Source organism: Hemiscyllium ocellatum, chromosome 24 (assembly GCF_020745735.1).
Source record: "Hemiscyllium ocellatum isolate sHemOce1 chromosome 24, sHemOce1.pat.X.cur, whole genome shotgun sequence".
NCBI lineage: Eukaryota > Metazoa > Chordata > Chondrichthyes > Orectolobiformes > Hemiscylliidae > Hemiscyllium > Hemiscyllium ocellatum.
In genome coordinates this window covers 54,431-80,427 of record NC_083424.1, presented here as the reverse complement: position 1 = coordinate 80,427, position 25,997 = coordinate 54,431, and the positions used below count along the sequence as shown (strand labels likewise).

The following is a 25,997-nucleotide window of genomic DNA, read 5'->3' as shown; positions in this document are numbered from 1 at the left end:
ATCAGTCTCGCACATTGCACCTGGTCAAAAGCCTTGCCGAGATCCTTAGAAATTACCTCAGCTGCATTATCCTCACCCACACACCTAGTCACCTCCTCAAAAGATTCAAATGTGTTAAGTATGACCTCCCTCTGAAAAGGCCACGTCGACCACGTCTGATCAAATCTTGCCTCTCCAATGGAGATTAATTTTCTCCTTCAGAATTTTCTATAACACTATTTGTATCAATGGAGTAAGACTCACGGGTTTGTCATTCCCTGGTTTCTCTCTACCAACCCGGTGTTAAAAAGAATATCATATTAGCCCTCTGGCACCTCGTGTCCAGGGAAGAAATAAAAATTTGGATCAGAGCCACTGAAATTTCCTCCCTCATATCCCACAATAGCCTGTGATACAACTCATCTGGACTTAGGTACTTGACCTTTTTCAAGCCCAGCAAAACCTCCAATATCTCCTCATCCCAGAAGTAAATTTGCTCAAAAACCTTGCAGTAACTCTTCCAGAAGTCTGTACCTACATTCCTCCTTTTCCAAATGGAGGACACAGACACACCGACACAGACTGGACCTGATTCTTTCCCTGGTTACACAAGGGAACATAAAACAGAACAATGCAGCACAGAACAGGCCCTTCGGCCCACGATGTTGTGCCGAACATTTGTCCTAGCTTAAGCACCTATCCATGTACCTATCCAATTGCCACTTAAAGGTCACCAATGATTCTGCCTCTACCACTCCCGCAGGCAGCGCATTCCATGCCCCCACCACTCTCAGGGTAAAGAACCTACCCCTGACATCCCCCCTATACCTTCCACCCTTCACCTTAAATTTATGTCCCCTTGTAACACACTGTTGTACCCGGGGAAAAAGTCTGACCGTCTACTCTATCTATTCCCCTGATCATCTTATAAACCTCTACCAAGTCACCCCTCATCCTTCGCCGTTCCAATGAGAAAAGGCCTAGCACTCTCAACCTTTCCTCGTACGACCTATTCTCCATTCCAAGCAACATCCTGGTAAATCTCCTCTGCACCCTCTCCAAAGCTTCCACATCTTTCCTGAGGTGAGGTGGCCAGAACTGCACACATACTCCAAATGTGGCCTTACCAAGGTCCTGTACAGCTGCAACATCATCTCACGACTCTTGAATTCAATCCCTCTGGGACACCACTCTGTGGGCGGCATGGTGGCACAGCGGTTAGCACTGCTGCCTCACAGCACCAGAGACCCGGGTTCAATTCCCGACTCAGGCGACTGACTGTGTGGAGTTTGCACATTCTCCCTGTGTCTGCGTGGGTTTCCTCCCACAGTCCAAAGATGTGCAGATCAGGTGAATTGACCATGCTAAATTGCCCGTAGTGTTAGGTAAAGAGGTAAACGTAAGGGTATGGGTGGGTTGAGCTTCAGCGGGTCGGTGTGGACTTGTTGGGCCGGAGGGCGTTTCCACACTAAGTAATCTAATCTAATCTAATCCAATCTAATGAAAGCTAATACACCATAGGCCTTCTTACAAGCTCTATCCACCTGAGTGGCAACTTTCAAAGAGCTATGAACACAGACCCCAAGATCCCTCTGCTCCTCCACCTTACTAAGAACCCTACTATTAACCCTGTATTCCACATTTTTATTTGTCCTTCCAAAATGGACAACCTCACACTTGACAGGGTTGAATTCCAGCTGCCACTCCTCAGCCCAGCTCTGCATCATATCTAAGTCCCTTTGCAGCTGACAACAGCCCTCCTCACTATCCACAAATCCACCAATCTTCGTATCGTCTGCAAATTTACTGACCCCTCTTCCAAGTCATTAATAAAAATTACAAACAGCAGAGGACCCAGAACTGATCCCTGTGGAACTTCACTTGTAACTGGGCTCCAGGCTGAATATTTACCATCTACCACCACTCTGACTTTGACTGATTCGCCAGTTCTCTATCCAACTGGCCAAATTTCCCACTATCCCATGCCTCCTGACTTTCCGCATAAGAAATTATGCTTGACAAATCTACTGGAATTCGGAGGATGTAGCTAGACTGTTGAGCTGCTAGTCCTGACCTTATGTCAACCAGGTTTCTGTAATGGCTACACCCTCATAGCTCTGTGTAATGGCAGGAACTAAGGCTCAAAGCTCACCCTGCCTTACCCGTTATACTCCTTGTATTATAATAAACACACTTCAGGCTGCCAGTCCCACAGTGCTCATTAACCTGGCCCTGCCTGTTCTTCCCATCAGACTTACTTGAGTTAGCTTCAACCTGCTTTTCAAATCGCTCACCATACTGACCTACTGCTCTGGTTTCCTCCACCCGTCCGTGCCATACCACTTTAAACTCAGTGCTACTTGCCAGCCTCTCTGCAACACTTAAGGATGTCTTGGGATTACCGATAATTTTACTTGACAATGTTTTCTAATGCCTCACATTGCATCCCAAATCGCTCTGTCATCTTCTCCCATTTTCTACACTTTCCCGGGACCTCCACAGATTCATTCCAGTCTCACTTTTCCTTCTTATCTAATCCTGAATATTCCTGGACATCTACGATTCTTTGAGCTTGTTGCTCCTACATTTCAGTCCAGTTTAGAGCGGTGCTGGAAAAGCACAGCAGGTCAGGCAGGATCCGAGGAGCAGGAAAATCGACGTTTTGGGCTGTAGCCCTTGATTCCTGATGAAGGGCTTCTGCCCGAAACGTCGCTTTTCCTGCTCCTCAGATGCTGCCTCAGCTACTGCGCTTTTCCAGCACCGCTCTAATCTCCAGCATCTGCAGTCCTCACTTGCTCCTACATTTCACCCTAAAGTGAGAATGTCAGAACTGTACTCTCCGTAACAAGCTTAAAATATACTGTCAATGTTTCAGCTCCATAACCCAGTTCTGAAGGACTGTTACTGGACCCGAAAGGTTGACTCAGTTTTCTGTCCACAGATGCTGCCACTCCGGAGTTTCTTCGGCTATTTTTGCTTTCAGATTCCAGAATCTGAAGTTATTTGTTTAAAAATATAGTGTTCTGGTCACTATCACTAAACACTGTCATTACAAATACCTGTCCTGCTTCAATCCCTAGAGTTTGCATCTTCCCTTATTTAGATTAGATTAGATTACTTACACAGTGTGAAAACAGACCCTTCGGCCCAACAAGACCCTCTGAAGAGCAATCCATCCAGACCCATTCCCCTACATTTACCCCTTCACCTAAGGCTACAGGCAATTTAGCATGGCCAATTCAGCTAACCTGCACATCTTTGGACTGTGGGAGGAAACCGGAGCACCGGAGGAAACCCACACAGACACGGGGAGAATGTGCAAACTCCACACAGACAGTTGCCTGAGGCGGGAATTGAACCCGGGTCTCTGGCGCTGTGAGGCAGCGGTGCTAACCACTGAGTCACCGTGCCGATCTTCTACATGTTGATATAAAAAGCTCGCCTGAATATGTTTCAAGAAACCCACCCCCACTAAACTTTTTAGACTATGACTATCCCAACTAATATTGAGGAAAGTTGAAATCCCCTACTGTAAACAATCTATTACTGTTTTTGCACACGTCAGTGACTTGTCTACATATCAGATCCTCTCTTACCTGCTGACTGTTTGGAGGGGCAGTAACACTCCCAACGTGACTGCCTCCTTTCGATTCCTCAGCTCTACCCACAAAACCTCTTTTGAAGCCCTTTCCATGGCATTATTCCCTTGTTACTGCAACACCTCACTTATTAGTTAAATGCAACACCATCTCCATTCTTACATATTCCTTAATTGACATAAGGAATTTCAACTTGTGCCCTTAACTTAACTGTCTTACCTGTAATATTTAATGCTAGGAATAGAGGTCATCCATGCTCACCTTACTCTCCTGAAACTCAACATGGCTGAAACCTCCTCTGCATTCATTTCTTTACAAAAATGTTGAGCTTCTACTGTATTGATGCTTTGTGCCCCCTCCTCCTGCCACGGATTGCTGAAGTCTTATTGCAGTTTTTAAAAACAATTTATCTGATGCTCTTTCCAAATCTGTTTACACATCTGTTAGTTCAAATAGTAGTTGAACTGTTGTTGACAGATGAGTCCAAGTCATGGGTGTGTAATAATGGAGATTCAGCTGGCAACAAGTAGCTGTTTGGTCTGTAGATTAGTGCCAAGCATAGGCTGCCTGTCAACAACTATGCAATTGGCTTCCAGGGAGCCAAATAACTATGGATTGTGAATAAAATAATGAGACGCCCTCAGACCTCCACCAGCTCAGGTTCAACTCTACGTTTCTGCAACGTCCCCACAGCCCTTGATTCCACTACTGATTAAAAAATCAATCTTTCACAACCTTGAACATACTAAAGAAGTCATCCTCATCTGCATTACGGAATTCCAGATTGACCACCTTGAGAGAAATTCCTCCTCAAACTGTTCTTAAGTATGTATACTGCTCCACCCCAACCCCCCGCCTCCTCCCAATTGACTCAGATTTTGCCCTTTGGTCCTAGACAAGGGGAATCATAAACAATTTGGATGTGAACATCCAAAATTGGAGGTGCAGTGGACAGCGAAGGAGGTTACCTCAGATTACAACAAGATCTTGATCAGATGGCCCAACGTGCTGAGGAGTGGCAGATGGAGTTTAATTTAAATAAATGCAAATTGCTGCATTTTGCAAAAGCAAATCTTCGCGGGACTTATACACTTCATGGTAAGGTCCTAGGGTGTTGTTGTTAAACAAAGAGACCTTGGAGTACAGGTTCATAGCTCCTTGAAAGTGGAGTCGCAGATAGATAGGGGAGTGAAGGCAGCATTTGGTATGCTTTCTTTTATTGGTCAGAGTATTGAGGACAGGAGTTGGGAAGTCATGTTGTGGCTGTACAGGACATTGGTTAGGCCGCTTTTGGAATATTGTACTCCTTCCTATCGGAAGGATGTTGTGAAACTTGAAAGCATTCAGAAAAGATTTACAAGCATGTTGCCAGGTTGTTAAGCTAGAGGGAGCGGCTGAATAGGCGGAGGCTGTATTCCCTGGAGCGTTGGAGGCTGAGGGGCGATCTTATAGAGATTTGTAAATTCATGAAGGGCATGGATAGGATAAATGGACAAAGTCTTGTCCCTGGAGTGGGGAGCGGGGCAGTCCAGAATGAGAGGACATAGGTGAGAGGGGAAAGATATAAAAGAAACCTGAAGGGCAAATTTTTCACGCAGAGGGTGGAGTGTGCATGAATAAAGAAGAAAGAAAATCGCAGCACAGGAACAGGCCCTTTGGCCCTCCAATCCTGCACCAATCCAGATCCTCCATCTAAACCTGTCGCCTATTTCCAAGGATCTGTATCCCTCTGCTCCCTGCCCATTCATGTATCTGTCGAGATACATTTTAATGACGCTAATCAGTCCCGCCCCTACTACCTCCGTTGGCAACGTATTCCAGGCACCCACCACATGAAGGACTTTCCATGTACATTTCTCCAAAAGTTTCCCCCCTCCCACTTTGAACTCATGACACCTAGTAATTGAATCCTCCACTCTGGGGGAGTTTCTTGCTATGCACTCTGTTCACACCTCTCGATTTGTAGGTCTCAATCAGGTCCCCCCTCAAGCTCCTCCTTTCCAATGAAAATAATCCTAATCTACTCAACCTCTCCTCACAGCTAGCACCCCCATACCAGGCAACAACCGAATTAACCGTTCTCTGCACCCTCTCCAAAGCATCCACATCCTTTTGGTAACATGGCGACCAGAAATATACGCCGATTCCAAAATGTGGCTGAACCAAAGTCTTATACAACTGCAACATGACCTGCCAACCCTTGTACTCAATACCCCGCCCGATTGAGGAAAGCATGCTGTACGCCTTCTTGACGACTCTACTGATCTGCATTGCCACCTTCAGGGAACAGTGGGCCTGAACACCCAGATCTCTCTGTACATCAATTTTCCCCAGGGCTTTGCCATTTACTGTAAAGGTCACTCTTGAATTGCATCTTCAAAAATGCATCATCTTGCATTTGTCTGGATTAAACTCTATCTGCCATTTCTTCTGCCCATGTCTCTAATCTATATTCTGTTGTATTCTCTGACGGTCCTCTTCACTCTCTGCTACTCCACCAGTCTTCGTGTCATCTGCAAACTTGCTAATAACACCTTCCTCCAAATTACAAACAGTGGTCCCAGCACAGACCCCTGTGGGACACCGCTCAGTTTGAGAAGCTCCCTTCTACTACTGTCCCCTGCTGTCCAACCAGTTCTCTAACCATCTAGCTAGAATACCCTAGACCCATGCAACTTCACTTTCTCCATCAATTTACCATGGGGAACCTTATCAACCACTGTACTAAAGACCATGTATATAACATCTACATCCCTTCCCTCAATCAACTGTCACCTCTTCAAAAGAATTCTACTCAGTTTGTAAGACATGACTTTCCCTGCACAAAACCACGCTGCCTATCACCGATAAGCCCATTTCTTTCCAAATTCATACACAGAGGAACCTCGATTATCCGAATACCAATTATCTGAAAATCGGATTATCTGAAGGACATCTTGAGGCCCCAATGGAAACATCACACAAAGATGTGTTTCCAGCAGTGATCGGGTCTTTTGTTTAGTGATTAAACAGGCACCGTCTCCAAATGACGGACCTCCCGCCCTCTCTCTCTCTCCCCACGCTTTCCCTGGAGTTCCCTGGGGGCTCCAACATTGTCCTGAATACCGATATAAAGTACTCATTAAGAAGCTCACCTATTTTCTCTGACTCCACACATATCTTCCCTCCTTTGACCTTGAGTGGACCTACCCTTTCTCTAGTTACCCTCTTGTTCTTTATATATGAATAAAAGGCTTTGGGGTTTCCTTAACCCTGTTCACTAAAGATCTCTTATGACCTTTGTTAGCCCTCAATTGCTCATTTCAGATCGGTCCTACATTCCCAATATTCTTCCAAAGCATCGTCTGTCTTCAGTCGCCTAGACCTTATGTATACATCCTTTGTCCTCTTAGCTAGTCTCATAATTTCACCTATCACCCATGGTTCCTTAATCTTGCCCTTTCTATCCCTCATTTTTATAGGAACGTATCCCTCCTGAACTCTAATCAACCACTCTTTAAAAGCTTCAAAGTATGGAATGAGCTGCCAGAGAACATGGTGGGGGCTGGTACATCGCAACATTAGAAAGCATCTGGATGGATATGGATAGGAAGGATTTGGAGTGACATGGGCTGGGTGTTGGCAAATGGGACTAGATGAGGTTGGCATGGTTGAGTTGGACTGAAGAGTCTGTTTCCATGCTGCATATCTCTGACTCTAACCAGCCTTTCTAGATCTACCCTGTCACGTCCAAGAATTCCAGATGATTCAATAAAGTTGCCTTACTTTCTTCTAACTCCAATGGGAATAGGCCCACCCTCGGTTCGTCATGGAGATCGTGCTGGGTAGATTAGATTACCTACATTGTGGAAACAGGCCCTTCAGCTCAACAAGTCCACACCGACCCTCTGAAGAGCAGACCCACCCAGACCCATTCCCCTACATTTACCCCTTCACCTAACACTAGGGGCAATTTAACATGGCCAATTCACCTGACCTGCACATCTTTAGACTGTGGGAGGAAACCCACACAGACACGGGAAGAATGTGCAAACTCCACACAGACAATTGCCCGAGGCAGGATTTGAACCCGGGTCTCTGGCACTGCGAGGCAGCAGTGCTAACATTGTGCCACCACGTTCTTTGGAAGTCTGGAATAAAAACCTCTTACAGACAGTTTAGTTTCATTTTAGTCATCCCCTTTATTCACTAAGAACATCACTGTTACAACATAACACTGACACCTATATGCTAAACTAACTAGGTTCTGATAACCTAGGAGAGTAGGGTACCAGCTCTTCCAGTGCCCCAGCAAGTTACCCCGACGTACTGATACAAAGTGACTTCCTTTATATAAAAGTTTTTTTAAAAATTGCATGTTCTTAATTAGACAGATAACATTGAAAGACAATAATTTGTAAGGAAGAAAAAAAAGTTAATTGACAGGTCTGTGTATGCTTGACTAATCACAGGCCCCAAGCCATTCATCAGGTGGGAAAAACATACCCAGCCGAGTTAGGCGCCTGCTAGTGAGGTAAACTCCTGTGTTAGATGTACCAGTCTGAGCTAATTGAAGAGTTCATAAGATAACCTTGCACAGTTACAATGTTTGATACAATTATTTTACAAAATGGTTTCTTAGCAAGGAGGGCAAACTTTTGACCATAAAAAGGCTTCCTGACACATTGAAGAGATTCTGGCACAATGTTAGGCTTCAAATAGTTTCCAAGCTCGGAGCAGGCTCCTGCTTTTTGAGCACTGCATCATTCTGTACCAGAGGCCGAGACGTTACCGTAAGGTTGCATTTAAACTGACTCATTAGTCTTTGAATTAACATGCTTTCTTTTCAGGACTGTACTGTGATTCCAATTCAAATAAGACAGAAGATCTGATTAGTTAGAATTGAGAGTGGGACAGTCTGCAAGAACAGCAAGTTAGTTCAGGCTTCAATATTACCTTTTACAGAATTTGTATTTAATTGCTCAATATCATCATAAAGTCCCAAAATGCAATTAAATTCAATCTATCGCAGATAAGCACTAAGAGTTAATTTTCTACTGCTCCAACAGCCTCAGCACTAAAATGCACTCTGTCGTGCCTTTTTGAACTCTCAAAGTCAGGGTTTTATAACAGCAGATTTTTTTCTGTGTCTGCCCCGCTTGCAGGAGGTAATAAGAATCCATTATAATTAACAGCATCTGACCGTTAATTACAAAGCTTTCGATAGTACAGAATTTCATTTCCGGGTCAGAATCAAACACTATCATTAATTTCACAAGGGAACTGCTGTGAATGTTATCACTTGGTGTCCTATTCACACAGATTCACCGATGCAAAGGCAAATTTTTTAATTGCCTTTTAAAATCCTGTTATCACTTGGTGAGCCCAGATGTTCCTATCTTCTGCATTCCTTGAGTTTCCCCCCTTTTTCTGGGCCTTCCTGCCTAATTTCTAGTGCAGTAAATGTGTTCTATAATTCAGCATTACATTTTAGTCTAAATATTTAAAGACATGTTTTAATGCTATGACTTTCTCAGAGCGTTAGTAAAAAATCTATCCCTTCTTTTATGCACCGTCTGCCATCGAAAATATTTTCGTCCCTTCTACATCAAAATCGATGAAATCCCTTCTTAAACTTAAGAGAGATATCCGACTGACTGTGTGGAGTTTGCACGTTCTCCCAGTGTCTGCGTGGGTTTCCTCCGGGTGCTCCGGTTTCCTCCCACAGTCCAAAGATGTGTGGGTCAGGTGAATTGGCCGTGCTAAATTGCCCGTAGTGTTAGGTAAGGAGTAATATGTAGGGGTGTGGGTGGGTTGCGCTTCGGCGGGTCGGTGTGGACTTGTTGGGCCGAAGGGCCTGTTTCCACACTAAGTAATCTAATCTAAGCCATTTCAGTTTCTCCGCACAACCAAACTCCCTTATCAGTGATTTAATTCCAGTCAGGCATCCCCTATCCTAAATAATGCCAAGAATCCTGTAGCCTTGCCGTGCTATTTTTAATGGTTTGTTCCTCTGTTTTGCATCTCCATTAAGATTTTACCATTTACTTTGTGCCCCTCTTGGTCTTTCTACTAAAATGTATTTCACATTTTTTTTCTGCATTAATTATTAAATCTGTTCTAGCCACCTGTGTCCACCTGAAGCAACTTACTATCCCACTCAAATCTCATTTTTAAGTCATCTTCAAACTTTGAAATAATTCCTTGCAAACAGAGAGGTCCAGATCATGAATACAAATTCAAAAACGCAGCAGTCTAGTCCCGTGGAAAAGATAGAAACATAGAACATAGAAAGTTACAGCGCAGTACAGACCCTTCAGCCCTCGATGCTGTGCCGACCTGAAAATAATCTGGTGCCCAGCTAACCCATACCGTTCCATCATCCATATGTATGTCCAATGCCCATTTAAATGCCCTTAACATAAGAGAGTCTACTATTATTGCAGACAGGCTGTTCCACACCCCTGAGTGAAGAAACTATCCCTAATATCTGTCCTAAATCTACCATCCCTCAATTTAAAGCTATGTCCCCTCCTGTTAGCCTTCATCGTCGGAGGAAAAAGGCTCTCGTTATCCACCTTAACCCTCTGATTATCTTATACATCTCCATTAAGTCACCTCTCAACCACCTTTGCTCCAACAAATACAGCCTCAGTTCCTTCAGCCTTTCCTTGTAAGACCTCCCTGCCATACCAGGAAACATCCGAGTAAATTTCCTCTGAACCCTTTCCAAGGCTTCCACATCCTCTGGGGTGGCACGGTGGCTCAGTGGTTAGCACTGCTGCCTCAGAGCACCAGGGTCCCAGGTTCGATTCCAGCCTCGGCCGATTGTGTGGAGTTTGCACGTTCTCCCAGTGTCTGCGTGGGTTTCCTCCGGATGCTCCGGTTTCCTCCCACAGTCCAAAAGATGTGCAAGTCAGGTGAATTGGCCATGCTAAATTGCCCATAGCGTTAGGTGCATTAGTCAGAGGGAAATGGGTCTGGGTGGGTTACTCTTCGGAGGGTTGGTGTGGATTGGTTAGGCTGAAGAGCCTGTTTCCACGCTGTAGGGAATCTAATCTTCCTATGATGCGGTGAACAGAACTGCACGCAATACTCCAGGTGTGGCCTCACCAGTGCCTTGTACAGCTGAAACACATCCTCATGGCTCCAAAACTTAATCCCCCTACCAATAAAACACCAACACACCGTATGCCTTCTTAACAACCCCAATAAACCCGGATGGCAACTTTCAGGGATTTATATCGTGATTCGAGTTGAGAGTTCATGGAATGCCCTGCCTGTAGCAGTGGTGGACTCTCCCTCTTTTTGGGCATTTAAACGGGCATTGGATAGGCATATGGAGGATAGTGGGCTAGTGTAGGTTAGGTGGGCTTGGATCGGCACAACATCGAGGGCCAAAGGGCCTCAACTGCGCACCGCGATCTCTGTCCATCTACACTGCCAAGAATTTTACCATTAGCCCAGTACTCTGCAGTCCTGTTATTTCTTCCAAATGAACTACCTCACAATTTTCCACATTAAATTCCATTTGCCACCTCTCAGCCCAGCTTTGCATCTTATTCACGTTCCTCTGTAACCCACAACGGCTTTCAGCACTAATGTACAACTCTGCCTACCTTTGCGTCATCTGCAAATTTACTAACCCATCCTTCTATGCCCAAATCCAGATAATTTTTAAAAATGACAAACAGATCCTTGCAGCACACGACTGGAAACTGAACTAGAGGATGAACATTTCCCATCAACCACCACCCACTGTCTTCTTTTTCAGCAATTTCTGATCCAATGAAATCCAAACATAGATTTATAAACCATCTTTCACAACTTCAAAGTGTCTTACAATGAAGTCAAATAGCCTAATCCTGATCTCAAGTCCTATTTTCATTATATGTAGATGTTAGAGCTTTAACTGCAGAACCATGCCAGCTAATTTGTACTTTAGCAAACTCCAAAAACCAAGGTGCCCTAATTGACCTTCACAGTTGCTTTACCAAAGAGAACAATCAAATAAGTCAGATAATGTCTCAAATCCAGTGTGCACTTTCATTTCTTCAAATGAGGCTACACATTATACACAACTTGCCCTTAACATAGAAACATTTTTTAATACTAAAATCTGAAATAAATAAAAGATACTTACATCAGCAAACAAACCAAACTTTCCTTTAAATGGGAGTAAGCCTGGAAAAACTCGATTAAGAAAATCAACAAGTGGATCATCATATCCCCACATGATCTCCTTCACAGATTTCTTAATAAACGGGGTTTCATTAAATGTCTTCAAGGCAGTGCTGAAGATCAGTTTCAAAGCATAAGGCAAATCTTCAACCATTAAAGCTGTACCCTGTAATTAAACCAAGCAATAACAAATAAAGGAAGTAAATCAATAACCACCAAATAAAAGTTGGATTGGCAAACCCTTCCCCTTAAGGAATAGCAAAATTGAGGAGCGTCAGTGGATCTGAAACTTTAACTTAGAATCTTGGAGAGAAATCAGTCAGTCCTTAGATTTTTCCAGCAGTTTTTATTTCCAATTGCCAGCAGCCTCAGTTTTGTGTTTTTTCTGGTTTAGTGATACAGAAGTTATAGTGCAGTTATACAAAACCATGGTTAGACTCCACTTGGAGTACTGAGAGCAGAATCTAGGCACCACACCTTAGGAAGGATATATATTGTCATTAACCTTCTTCGCGAGAGCGAAGAAAGTCACAGCCTATCTAGCCTCCCTTTACAGCTCAAATCCTTCAGTCTCAGCAAAATCCTAGTAAATCTTTTCTGAACCCTCTCCAATTTAATAATATCCTTCCAATAGCAGGGTGACCAGACTTGTACACACAGACCTCAACAAGCGACCACACCAACATCCTGTATAACCTCAAAATAAAGCCCCAATCCTGTACTCAACAGTCGTGTATGAAGAGGTTTTTATACAAAATTCAGAGGCGCAAAGAGAGTTAAGAGTGTTTTTTTTTTAAAAGTTCATCCTACATTTTAGATTAGGAATTAAAGTGTAACTGTAGAAAATGGAATAAATGTGACTGAAGTCCCTTGAATTATGAAGCACTAAACAGACTGTGGTCATATAGCATTAAAGGATGAACAGCGAGAGAGATAGGATCAGAAACAACAGGACAACTTGGATAAGCTGCAAGTCTACATAGCTGGGAGCAGTTAGTGACCAGAGAAATCATGTGTCTTGGAAGTAGATGCTAAATTAGTGAAAAGTATTTACTGAATTCTGACAGACTGTAAAATAGTCACTTCATCAGATCAAATAGAAAACTGTAAATGAGGGCTACATAAACCAAAAGATCAGAGTTTAAGGTGGTTCCCTGGTTTCACATTTATATTGGGCATGTTTTCTGGGAAACATTTGTTGCAGAATTCTCAATGTATCCAGTTATACATGGGGCTGGCTGGACCTAATGTTCAGAAATAAATTGGCAAATTGTAGAATTGTCAGTGGGGAGCTTTTCAGTGATGGAGATTGCAACTCAGTAAACACAAACATTGCTAAAAGGAGACTAGAAGTTGAAGGTTTTTGTCTTGCACTCATCAAAATTTAGGATGCAAGAAAGTGTGATTCTGCCATTTATATAACTTGGACCTGTACTAAGAGTCACACGAAAAACAAATTCAAGATCATCAGCTAGATTGTACTGTGGTGTTTACATCGATACTCAGGACCTTGTTTTACATAGGCTAGGAAGAGGTTGGGAGGGTGGGGGACGGTGTGGAAGGAGAGGAGAGGCAGAGAGAAAAAAAAAGGAGAGATACCTGGGTTGGGATTCTGATGGATCTTCCCCGATTCCTTCAGCTACATGGGCAATTGATTGAAATTGAAAATGAAATGAAAAGTCCCAGTCTTGACATTAAGAGAAATCCTCGAGTAAAAAATGAGGTCTGCAGATGCTGGAGATCACAGCTGCAAATGTGTTGCTGGTCAAAGCACAGCAGGCCAGGCAGCATCTCAGGAATAGAGAATTTGATGTTTCGAGCATAAGCCCTTCATCAGGCATAAGAGAGAGTAGCCAAGCAGGCTAAGATAAAAAGGTAGGGAGGAGGGACTAGGGGGAGGGGCGATGGAGGTGGGATAGGTGGAAGGAGGTCAAGGTGAGGGTGATAGGCCGGAGTGGGGTGGGGGCGGAGAGGTCAGGAAGAGGATTGCAGGTTAGGAGGGCGGTGCTGAGTTGAGGGAACCGACTGAGACAAGGTGGGGGGAGGGGAAATGAGGAAACTGGAGAAATCTGAATTCATACCTTGTGGTTGGAGGGTTCCCAGGCGGAAGATGAGGCGCTCCTCCTCCAGCCGTCGTGTTATGTTCTGCCGGTGGAGGAGTCCAAGGACCTGCATGTCCTCAGTGGAGTGGGAGGGAGAGTTAAAGTGTTGAGCCACGGGGTGATTGGGTTGGTTGGTTCAGGCGGCCCGGAGGTGTTCTCTGAAGCGTTCCGCAAGTAAGCGGCCTGTCTCACCAATATAGAGGAGGCCGCAGCGGATGCAATAGATGATGTGTGTGGAGGTACAGGTGAACTTGTGGCGGATATGGAAGGATCCCTTGGGGCCTTGGAGGGAAGTGAGTGTGGAGGTGTGGGCGCAAGTTTTACATGTCCTGCGGTTGCAGGGGAAGGTGCCGGGGGTGGAGGTTGGGTTGATGGGGGGTGTGGATCTGACGAGGGAGTCACGAAGGGAGTGGTCCTTGCGGAACGCTGATAGGGGAGGGGAGGGAAATATATCCTTGGTGGTGGGGTACGTTTGGAGGTGGCGGAAATGGCGGCGGATGATACGTTGTATGCGGAGGTTGGTGGGGTGGTAGGTGAGAACCAGTGGGGTTCTGTCTTGGTGGCGGTTGGAGCAGCGGGGCTCAAGGGCGGAGGAGCAGGAAGTGGAGGAGATGCGGTGGAGGGCATCGTCGATCACGTCTGGGGGGAATCTGCGGTCCTTGAAGAAGGAGGCCATCTGGGCTGTGCGGTGTTGGAATTGGTCCTCCTGGGAGCAGATGCGGCGGAGATGAAGGAGTTGGGAATATGGGATGGCGTTTTTACAGGGGGCAGGGTGGGAGGAGGTGTAGTCCAGGTAGCTGTGGGAGTCAGTCGGTTTATAATAGATGTCTGTGTTGAGTCGGTCGCCCGAGATAGAAATGGAAAGGTCTAGGAAGGGGAGGGAGGAGTCTGAGACAGTCCAGGTGAATTTCAGGTCGGGATGGAAGGTGTTAGTAAAGTTGATGAACTGTTCAACCTCCTCATGGGAGCACGAGGCAGCGCCGATACCTTGTCTCAGTCGGTTCCCTCAACTCAGCACCGCCCTCCTAACCTGCAATCCTCTTCCTGACCTCTCCGCCCCCACCCCACTCCAGCCTATCACCCTCACCTTGACCTCCTTCCACCTATCCCACCTCCATCGCCCCTCCCCTAGTCCCTCCTCCCTACCTTTTATCTTAGCCTGCTTGGCTACTCTCTCTTATGCCTGATGAAGGGCTTATGCTCGAAACGTCGAATTCTCTATTCCTGAGATGCTGCCTGGCCTGCTGTGCTTTGACCAGCAACACATTTGCAATGAAGAGAAATCCCCCCCTTAAGGTTTAAATGAGAGCTCTGAACCTTGCTAATGAGTAACTGGACTGTCAGTCTTGAAATTAAAAGGTTATCATCTTGCAATAATTTACCACTTCCTTTTCCACACCTGAATCCAACTATATCTCAGTCACATTCTGAATGCTCCAGGACAACATCCTAATTTCTCTTCATTCAAGCACACTGGCCAACTCTCAGTTTCACCACAGCATCATGGCTGCTCCTGGATCAACTCTCACATCAACTTCATCCTTCAGGTCTACCGTGGAGCTCAAAGTCATCTACTACTTACACACTTCTACCAGGTCGCATGAGATAAAGGGACATAGGATCTGCTTAAACAGGAATTTTATCACATCGTTTTAACTTCATTTTGCAGCCCTCACTCATTTTGAATGAGCCTGGAGATTGCTAGTGTCTTAAAGCTTGCATTTTCTTAGTTGGCAGTTGGTCATAGTGAGGAGCACAGAATAGTCAAATGAGAGAATGCGACACTTTATGACACCATGATACATCAATATCACACCTACAGCATGTGCCAACAATTTAGGGGCAAATATACTGCATATGCTTCAACCAAATAGCCATGTCTGAAAGACAGAGGGGATCGGTCCTCAGTAAGCTCAAGGGTGATATTTCTTTTGAATTGAGAGAATATGGAAGATAACCGGTTGCCAGCAGAAATAATTAAAGCGAGAGCAGGGATGCATTAGCAGGAGGCTAAATACAAACATTTCTTTGCCCGCGACAGTAGTAGGTTCGCCAATTTTAAGTACAATTAAGTTGCCATTGGACAAGCATATGGACATAAATGGAACAGTGTAGGTTAGGTGGGCTTCAGATTGGTATGACAGGTAGGTGCAACATCGAGGGCCGAAGGGCCTGTACTGCACTGTAATGTTCCAGGAGGCAGAAAGGAATGAGCAAATGTTAGGAAAAGGTAACGAGCTGGGAGACAATTAGTACAACCACCAGCATAAAAATCAATGGACACCCACTCCTGTTAATCAGGCTCGAGACAATTACAGCCTTGTTAAATAGTTTAACTTGGCCCCAATTATAGGTTGTTCTTCACTGTGTCCAACACCTGCACGTGCGCGCGCGCGCACACACACGGGTGCTGGGGAAAAATAAGTACTACCGCTGTTGGGCAGTAGTGTGGGGGAAGAAAAATAAAAACAGGTGCGTCAGAGGTTCTGTTCACTCAGAGCTGCCTGAGGGAGCTGGATCAGTGTTTAACGAAAAAAGGACTGGTTCAAATCATGTACCTACCAGAGCAAGCATATTGGGCAAGATTAGTTCATCACTCTCATTCCCAGCTGACCGTTCAGGACAGAAATGGTAATGCCGATATTCTCGGTATGTGACAGTATAATTACTGTGAAACGTTATGTTGCTTTTCTGTCTGTACTCCCTGAAAATCAGAACCAATAATGAGTGCTGAGAGTCAAACACATCCTAACAGAGGTACAATAACAAAATGTTAAAATATCAAATATGAAGACAGCTACACTTGCAAGGGTTTCCATTATGTACAAGGTGGTGTGGACTAAAATCATATTCTGAGAAGACAGCCACATTCCTATACTAATAAATTCACTAGATCACTGAAGGTTCATGCTTCAGAATTAGCTACACTTCCAACCCAGGTATAACATGGGCACAGAACCACAGAAACGTTACAGCACAGAAGGCAGCCATTCAGTCTAGCTTGTTCATGCCGACCCAGATAATCTTTTTAACCCCATCTTCCTGCACAAGACCCACAGCCCTGCAGCACCTATGGTGCGGATCTGGGCACTTTATGAAACAGTTTTAAAGATCTCCACCTCCAGCGGAAAATTCCAGACAGCCACCATCCCATGCGTAAAGACATTTTTCCCCATCACTTTTAATCCTTCTGTCACTGAGCTTAAATCTATGACCCTTGGGTTTGAACTCTCTGGCAAGAGTAACAGGTTCTTCCTGTCTACTCTGTGTCTGTACTGCCCACATTTCTGTATATCTCAATCATATCACACCTCAGCCTTCTCTGTTCCAAGAAAGGCAAACTCAACTTCTTCAAATCACTCCTCAGGACTACAATTCTATAGCCTGGCAACATTCTAGTAAAATAGTCTCTGCCTGTTGTCCAGAGCAATTATGTCCTTCCTGCACTGAGGTGACCAGAGTTTAAACAATACTCCAGTGTCTTATACAGTTTGATTAATATATATTGTATTTATAGCTCTGCCAATGAAGGGGAGTATTCCATAGACCTTCATAACAATTTATCTAGCTGTCCTGCTATCTTTAGGGACAAGTGCACTCACATTCCAACCTGCCAGCACCCAGCCCATATCCCTCCAAACCCTTCCTATTCATATACCCATCCAAATGTTGCCATTGTACCAGCCTCCACCACATCCTCTGGCAGCTCATTCCATACGTGTACCACCCTCTGCATAAAAAAGTTGCTCCTTAGGTCCCTTTTATATCTTTCCCCTCTCACCCTAAACCTATGCCCTCTAGTTCTGGACTCCCCGACCCCAGGGAAAAGACTTTGTCTATTTATCCGATCCATGCCCCTCATGATTTTATAAACCTCTAAGGCCACCCCTCTGCCTCTGACGCTCCAGGGAAAACACCCCAGCCTGTTCAGCTTCTCCCCACAGTGCAAATCCTCCAACCCTGCAAAATCCTTGTAAATCTTTCCTAAACCCTTTCAAATTTCACAACATCTTTCCAAAAGGAAGGAGACCAGAATTGCAATATTCCAACAGTGGCCTAAGCAATGTCCTGTACAGCTGCAACACGATCTCCCAACTCCTGTACTCAATACTCTGACCAATAAAGGAAAGCATACCAAACACCTTCACTATCCTAGCTACCTGCGACTCCACTTTCAAGGAGCTATGAACCTGCACTCCAAGGTCTCTTTGTTCAGCAACACTCCCTAGGACCTTACCATTAAGTGTGTAAGTCCTGCTTAGATTTGCTTTCCCAAAATGCAGAACCGCGCATTTATCCGAATTAAACTCCATCTGCCACTTCTCGGCCCATTGACCCATCTGGTCAAGATCCGGTTGCAATCTGAGGTAAACTTCTTCGCCGTCCACTACACCTCCAATTTTGGTGTCATCTGCAAATTTACTAACTGTACCTCTTATACTCACATCTAAATCATTTATATAAAAATGACAAAAAAAAGAGGACCAAGCACTGATCCTTGTGGCACTCCACTGGTCACAGGCCTCCAGTCTGAAAGATAACCCTCCACCACCACCCTCTGTCTTCTACCTTTGAGCCAGTTCTGTATCCAAATGGAGAGTTCTCCCTGTATTCTATGAGATCTAACCTTGTTAACCTGTCTCATGAAAACCTTGTCAAACGCATTACTGCGCCCTCATCAATCCTCTTTGTTACTTCTTCAAAAAACTCAATCAAGTTTGAGAGACATTATTTCCCACACACAAAGCCATGTTGAGTATCCCTAATCAGTCATTGCATTTCCAAATACATGTACAGCCTGACCATCAGGATTTCCTCCAACAATTTGCCCACCACCGATGTCAGGCTCACTGGTTTATAATTCCCTGACTTTCCTTACCACCTTTCTTAAACAGTGGCACCATGTTTGCCAACCTCCAGTCTTCTGGATCCTCACCTGTGACTATCGATGATACAAATATCTCAGCAAGAGGCCCAGCAATCACTTCTCTAGCTTCCCACAGAGTTCTCAGGTACACCTGATCAGGTGCTGGGGATTTATCCACCTTTATGCGTTTCAAGACATCCAGCACTTCCTCTTCTGCAAGGTGCCACCATCTATTTCCTTACAGTCTATAGCTTCCATATCCTTTTCCACAGTAAATACTGAAGCAAAATGCTCGTTTAGCATCTCCCCCATTTTCTGTGGCTCCACACAAAGGCCGCCTTGCTGATCTTTGAGGGGCCCTATTCTCTCCCTAGTTACCCTTTTGTCCTTAATGTATTTATAAAAACCCTTTGGATTTTCCTTAATTCTATTTGCCAAATCTATTTCATGTCCCCTTTTTGCCCTCCTGATTTCCCTCTTAAGTATATTCCTACTGCCTTTATACTCTAAGGATTCACTCGATCTATCCTGTCTATATCTGACATATGCTTCCCTCTTTTTCTTGATCAAACCCTCAATTTCTTTAGTCATCCAGCATTCCCTATACCTACCAGCCTTCCCTTTCACCTGAACAGGAATATACTTTCTCTGGATTCTCGTTATCTCATTTCTGAAGGCTTCCCATTTTCCAGCCGTCCCTTTACCTGCGAACATCTGCCTCCAATCAGCTTTCAAAAGTTCTTGCCTAATACCGTCAAAATTGGCCTTTCTCCAATTTAGAATTTCAACTTTTAGATCTGGTCTATCCTTTTCCATCACTATTTTAAATCTAATGGATTTGGCCCCAAAGTGCTCCCTCACTGACACCTCAGTTACCAGCCCTGTCTTATTTCCCAAGAGTAGGTCAAGTTTTGCACCTTCTCTGGTAGGTACATCCACATACTGAATCAGAAAATTGTCTTGTACACACTTAACACTACGGCATTCCCAGTCTACGTTTGGAAAGTTAAAATCCCCTACCATAACAACCCTATTATTCTTACAGATGGCTGAGATCCCCTTACAAGTTTGTTTCTCAATTTCCCTCTGACTATTAGGGGGTCTATAATACAATCCCAATAAAGGTGATCATCCCTTTTATTTCTCAGTTCCACCCAAATAACTTTCCTGGATGTATTTCCAGGAATATCCTCCCTTAGCACAGCTGTAATGCTATTCCTTACCAAAGACGCCATTCCCCTCCTCTCTTGCCTCCCTTTCTGTCCTTCCTGTAGCATTTGTATCCTGGAACATTAAGCTGTCAGTTCTGCCCATCCCGGAGCCACGTCTCTTTAATTGCAATGATATCCCAGTCACATGTTCCTAACCATGCCCTGAGTTCATCTGCCTTCCCTGTTAGGTCCCTTGCATTGAAATAAATGCAGTTTAATTTATCAGTCCTACCTTGTCCCTGCCTGCCCTGACTGTTTGACTCGCTTCTGTTCTCAACTGTACCAGTCTCAGATTTCCTCACTATGTCACTAACTCTCTGTAACCTCCCTTCAGAACGTCAACCTTTTCCCTTCCTATGTCATTGTCCACATCAGAACCAATTACCTCTTGCTGGCCCCTCTCCCCCGTGAGAACATTCGCACCCTCCTAGACATCCTTGATCCTGGCACCAGGAAAGCAACACACCATTCTGATTTTTTGCTACTGTCCACAGCAACTTCTGTCTGTACCTCTGACTACAGAATCCCTAACACAATTGATCTCTTGGAACCCGACAAACCCCTCGTTGCTTTCGGGCCAGTCTCAATCCCAGAAACTTGGCTGCTCGTGCTACGTTCTCCTGAGAATCCGTCAACCCCCTACATTTTCAAAAACAGCATACTTGTTTGAAATGGGTACAGCCACAGATGGCTCCCGCTCTAGCTGCCTACCTCTCTTACCTTTTCTGGAGTTACCCTATCTTGGTGACTGTATCGGAGACTTTACCCCCTTCCTATAACTGCCATACAACACATACTGTTGCTGTTGCAAATCCCTCATTGCTTCTAACTGTCTCTCCAACTGATCAATTCGATCCGATAATGATTCACAACCAACAGTATTTATTGCAGATATAATCTGCAGTAACCCTTAAACTCTCTTTAAACTCCCATGTCTGACAAGAAGCACATATCACTCTATTAAAGGCCATTTTTGCTCCTACAAACCCAGAAAATAACACTGTCTTATTCCTCTACAAAACACTGCCCCAGGTTAAATTAATAGTTATGGCTTATTTTTAAGTTTAAATCAAGAGGCATATCTCAAAAAACAAAGAAAGAACCCACTCTACTTGCTACTGCAGACTTTCTGGATGTCACACTTAAAAACAGTATACTTGTCTGCTTCTGTGCTGTGAACTTCACCCAAACAGTTCCTCCAAGACCAGTCGTGAATTTCACTGTTTGTTAATTTAATTCTCAAACTTGCAAGCTTGGGGGATTAGACATGGTAAATGCAGGATTACATTAGTATAGGGACCTGGGTCTGAACTGGATGCTCTTTGGAGGGTTGGGGCAGACTTGATGAGCTGAATAGGCTCTTTCCACACGGCAGATAATTCTATGATGTCAATAGTTCCATGACCATCCAAAATGTGAAGGGCAGCAGAAACATGAGAATGACCTGCAAGTTCCTCGCCAAACCAAACCAATCATCATCCTGACTTGGAAGAATATCGTTCACTGTTGTTGGATTAAGATGCTGGTACTCCCTCCCTAAAGACAGGGCACAGATCGCAGTAGTTCAACATGGCAGTTCACCACCACTTTCTCAAAGGCAACTAGGAACAGGCAATAACTATTCTTTTTACTTCATTGCCCACATCCCAAGAAAGGTTTTCATTTTGACAAGTCAGCTTGTACTCCGGTCTGTAAAAGGCCCAATGAACGAACAGATGGAAGCTTACTTTTGACCAGAGCGCGAAGGTCTGCCTCAGAATAATTACGGATTTTATAGCAAACAGTGTGACTTGTGAGACATTCACTAGAGGGTAGGGCGAAGAAGCAATAGGTTGAATACCCCATTTCCTCCACATTTTGTAGGATAATTAGTGAACTGAGTACCATTGTCAGACAATTTATGAAAAAATATTGGTCCTCACGACTAGGCTGCACCTGATGAAGGAGCACTGCTCTTAAAGCTTATGACTTCAAATAAACCTGTTGGACTGGTGTTGTGTGACTTCTAATGAATATAGGGGGTCAATGTATTCATCCCCACAACTCGCAGCATCTTCATTTTGTCTCAAGGAGGAACTTTAGTGAAATAGTCAGACACCAGAATGTAGCCATGTCCTCGGACATGAAAGTCAGTTGCAATCTTGAAACGCTGTTCACAAGGAACTTTGCATGGAGTGAGGAGTTCAATTGTTGAGGTTGATGGAATCAACAAATTTCTGATGAAGTGATGAGTTGATCAACATCCTTATTAATGACAGACCAATTAATGGATTTATGCACAAACTGGGCATTTTCTTCCGTACTCATGTGACTGGTAGATGCTGAAAATGTGTTGCTGGAAAAGCGCAGCAGGTCAGGCAGCATCCAAGGAACAGGAAATTCAACGTTTCGGGCATAAGTCCTTCTTCCTGAAGAAGGGCTTATGCCCGAAACATTGAATTTCCTGTTCCTTGGATGCTGCTTGACCTGCTGCGTTTTTCCAGCAACACATTTTCAGCCCTGATCTCCAGCATCTGCAGACCTCACTTTCTCCTGACTGGTATGTGGTCTAGCATGCTTTGCTATAGAGCTGGCAGAATTACAAATCTGTTGCCTTTTACATCCTTGGACAGTCCTAGCTTGTCACCAAATGACCTGCTAGCTCAGGAGCCTATTTGGTACAAACAGCCCTTATGACGATCATCTTTTAGCCAGTTATCTGATCATTGTAGAACAGACTCAGCTCAGTTGGAAACAAAGTGAATGAGATTAAGATCTTTTGGTACCTTCCAGTTCAAAGTGAATATCTTGTTGTAAGATTAAAAAGAATTATTTTGAAGTTGGGTTCAAAAGTTAACAGCTTCAAAGATTGTTATTTGGGGACCCAGCTTACATTACTTCTAAGATTGCACCCTTGGATGTTCACAAGTAATCACTGCAGTAATAGAGATACCCCCAATATTTCATTTAACATTGTGGTTACTGTTAGGGGGCTGTACATACCTCCAAGTACTTACTTTTCCACTACTGTTTCTCATCTCCACTCAAAACACTTGTACCATCTGATGTCCTGAACTGATCTCGGACAATTGCTTAAATACCACCCTTGATTAAGAGTGTCACCCTTCACCTTAACTGGTCTTTTCTTCCCCTTGAATGTCAATCTTGTCAGTATTCAGGGCCCAAACCTTGGTCATCCTGTCGTTACATCTGCATACTAGCTATCAGATCATATTTATTTATTTCAACATGCAATTTATTTGCACTGTTATGAAAATGACAAATGGCTTCAATGGACTCGAGGTATATTCCTTCTCATGCAAACGTGTGGACAAACAAATCCAGAGTTCCCTGGATGACCAAGGAGTTAGAAATTAAAATAAGGTGCGCTTTTGACAGTGGAAACAAAATAAATTGAGAATCAATAGAAATATCAAGGGCTTAGAGAGAGCAAAGAGGAATTAGGATTAAGGATTAGCAGGTAAGGAGAAATCCCAAAGTCCACAGTAGGTTAGTAAACATTACGAGTGGTTGGTGTGGGTGGGTGGGTGGGGGGGTGGTGGGGGGTTGGGGGGTGGGGGGAGGGGGAGGAAGGAGGAATTAACTGACTTGGATTATAGATTCCACTGGCCTGGAACATTAGCTTGGGCTCCTGGATTAAAATCATCCAGTCAGACTGCCATTGAGCCACAGGAAAATTGGAATCCTTCTAAAAAGGTGGATGTTCAAACTGGGCCCATTTCCCCAAACGAGACCTAAATCAGTGATTTTGAATAATGTTGCTTTTTAAATGCCATTAAGATGCTGTACTTCAGGGAATCAAAAGGACTAATTAGCCAGTGTACAGTTCACAACAAATAGCAATAGTTCAATTCCAAACTAAAAGAGTCAACTGGAGACCTACATTTCCACCCTGAGTGAAGCTCGTGGTAAATCAAAAGTGGTTCAGACGGAAGCATTAAAAGAGAGAAAACAAAAACAAGCAAAGAGCTGGCTTTGGGCAAAACACTCATGAACAAATAAGTAGACCGGAATGCAGTCTTTCACAAATTTATTATCCATGGATTACATTTTATCTTGAAAGAGATAATGAACTACTGTATTAAGTAGCTTTCAACATTACATATTTAAAATTGTTTGAGATTTCGGCCAAATGAAGTCAGATATTCTAGATTCAAACAGGAATGAATTGGTCATGCAACATCTATACAAGTTACATGGAATCACATGCAGTGTTGCATACAATGCACTTCCTTTTTTAAAAAAAGGATGCATCAAGCGAAACAAAATGAGATTTTGAAGTATAAACAAAATGTAGTCAACTGATATATTCAAACAAAGCAAATCAGTCCCAAAACTTTTATTTAAAGTTCTCCAAATGTCACTGAATGAACAAATTAGTTTGTGTACAACAGCAGTATTTGTAAAGCATAGCAAAATACAATTTTAATAACAGATTCTACTAGAGGAGGATTGGAAAGTTGTGAAAAATTAATTTCTACCCTTACCCCAGTTTTGCTGCTTGACAAATCACTCATTCATTCTTTATGGTCAAGTAGAAATTAAGAGTTCGTTCGCAAATCGGAAGGTAGTTAAAATAAAAGTAATTACTTAAAAACATCTCAGACCAGAGGAAGTAGAAACTTCCTGCTTGGCTACCAAACCCATGGAGGAGCACTTGACAAGAAGGACTGTAAATGTGAATACTTTATCTTTCTGCCTTCATATTCTATGATTTGGTTTATTTTTGTGCTTTAAGATGGTGCCGGAGAGTGACGACACTGTACAACATACTTTACTCTGTATTTTGTAACTAACAAACAAACTCTAATCAAAAAGAAATGCAACAAATTGCTCAAAGATCTGGGGCAACTGGAATGTTGCCAGTACTTTAAGGAGTATTGCCATCATGCTGTCAATGAACAAATCAAAAATCACTGACCGAAACCTCTTCCTAATTGCAAACTGTTACTAGCAGAGTGCGAGAGAGTAACTGCTGGAATCAAAGGGGAGAATGACCTGGTCAGTCATGACTACTGTAATCAGCATGACCTTGATCACTGGATATAACTGCACACAATCAACACTTAAAAACTGATCAAGAAAGAAACGGTTAAACTTCAACAAAGGAAAGAGAAATACATTCAATTAAAACAGGTGTAGTTTGGATTTCTGTCAAAACCTCTCATACCAAATGGATATCATCCTCTCCACATCCACCTTGTCAAGATCCCTCAGGAATTTGTTCGATTATGTAGACTCTTATTGTAAAATAGTGGTTCCAAGCCTCGTCCATCCACTCTTCCCTCAAGACAACCACCCATTCCAGTTATTATGGTAAACTTTCACTAGACTGATTCCAACACATTTATGTTCTTCCTTAAATGAGACAAAAACTGCACACTACTCCAGATGTGGTCTCAACAATGTCCTGTGTAACATGGAATAACCTCCTGACATTTGCATTCAATAACCCTTGCAATGAACTATTAGCTTTCCTAAGTACTTTCTAAACCTACATGCTAACTCTTATCTATGCATTAGGTCACTCAAATCCCTTTGCAATCTATTTGTAGTCAGTCATTCAGTACAGAAACAGTCCAAGCTAATCAATCAAACTAATCTAATCCCACTTGCCTGCAGGTCATATCCCTCCAAATATTTCTGCATGTACTTCTCTTTTAAATGTTGTAATTGTAGCCATATCCACCACTTCCTCTGGCACCTCATGCCACACATGAAACACACACAAAAAATTAACTCTCCTGCCCCCATGTCTTTAAGATCTCTCTTCTCACCTTAAAAATATGCCCTCTAATATCGAAATCCCCCATCTTGGGGAAAAAGACACCTGCCATTCACTTGGTCTACATCCCTCATGATTTTATAAACCTCTACAAGGTCACCCCTCAACTTCCAAGCTCCAGTGAAAAATCTTCCAGCCTCTCCTGATAGCCTAAATCCTCCATTCCCAGGAACATCCTAGGGAATCTCTTCTGAACCTTCTCCAGCTTAATATCATTCTTCCTATTGCAGAACGACCAGAACTGGACACAGTACTTAAGAGGCCTCCCCAATGTACTGCACAACCTCAGTAACG

At 43.7% G+C, this 25,997-nt stretch overlaps 1 protein-coding gene across 6 annotated transcripts in view; it reads right to left on the bottom strand.

Moving 5' to 3' along the window:
• Positions 1–25,997, bottom strand: part of scarb1 (scavenger receptor class B, member 1) — a 114,259-nt gene that overhangs the window by 65,783 nt on the left and 22,479 nt on the right. For all 6 annotated transcript variants that reach the window (XM_060843891.1, XM_060843892.1, XM_060843888.1 and 3 more), the window contains 2 exons: positions 16,403–16,544; positions 11,701–11,904 (listed from right to left, as the gene is read on the bottom strand). In XM_060843891.1, coding sequence (XP_060699874.1) covers positions 11,701–11,904; positions 16,403–16,544 — 346 coding nt within the window. The remainder of the gene's footprint in view (positions 1–11,700; positions 11,905–16,402; positions 16,545–25,997) is intronic.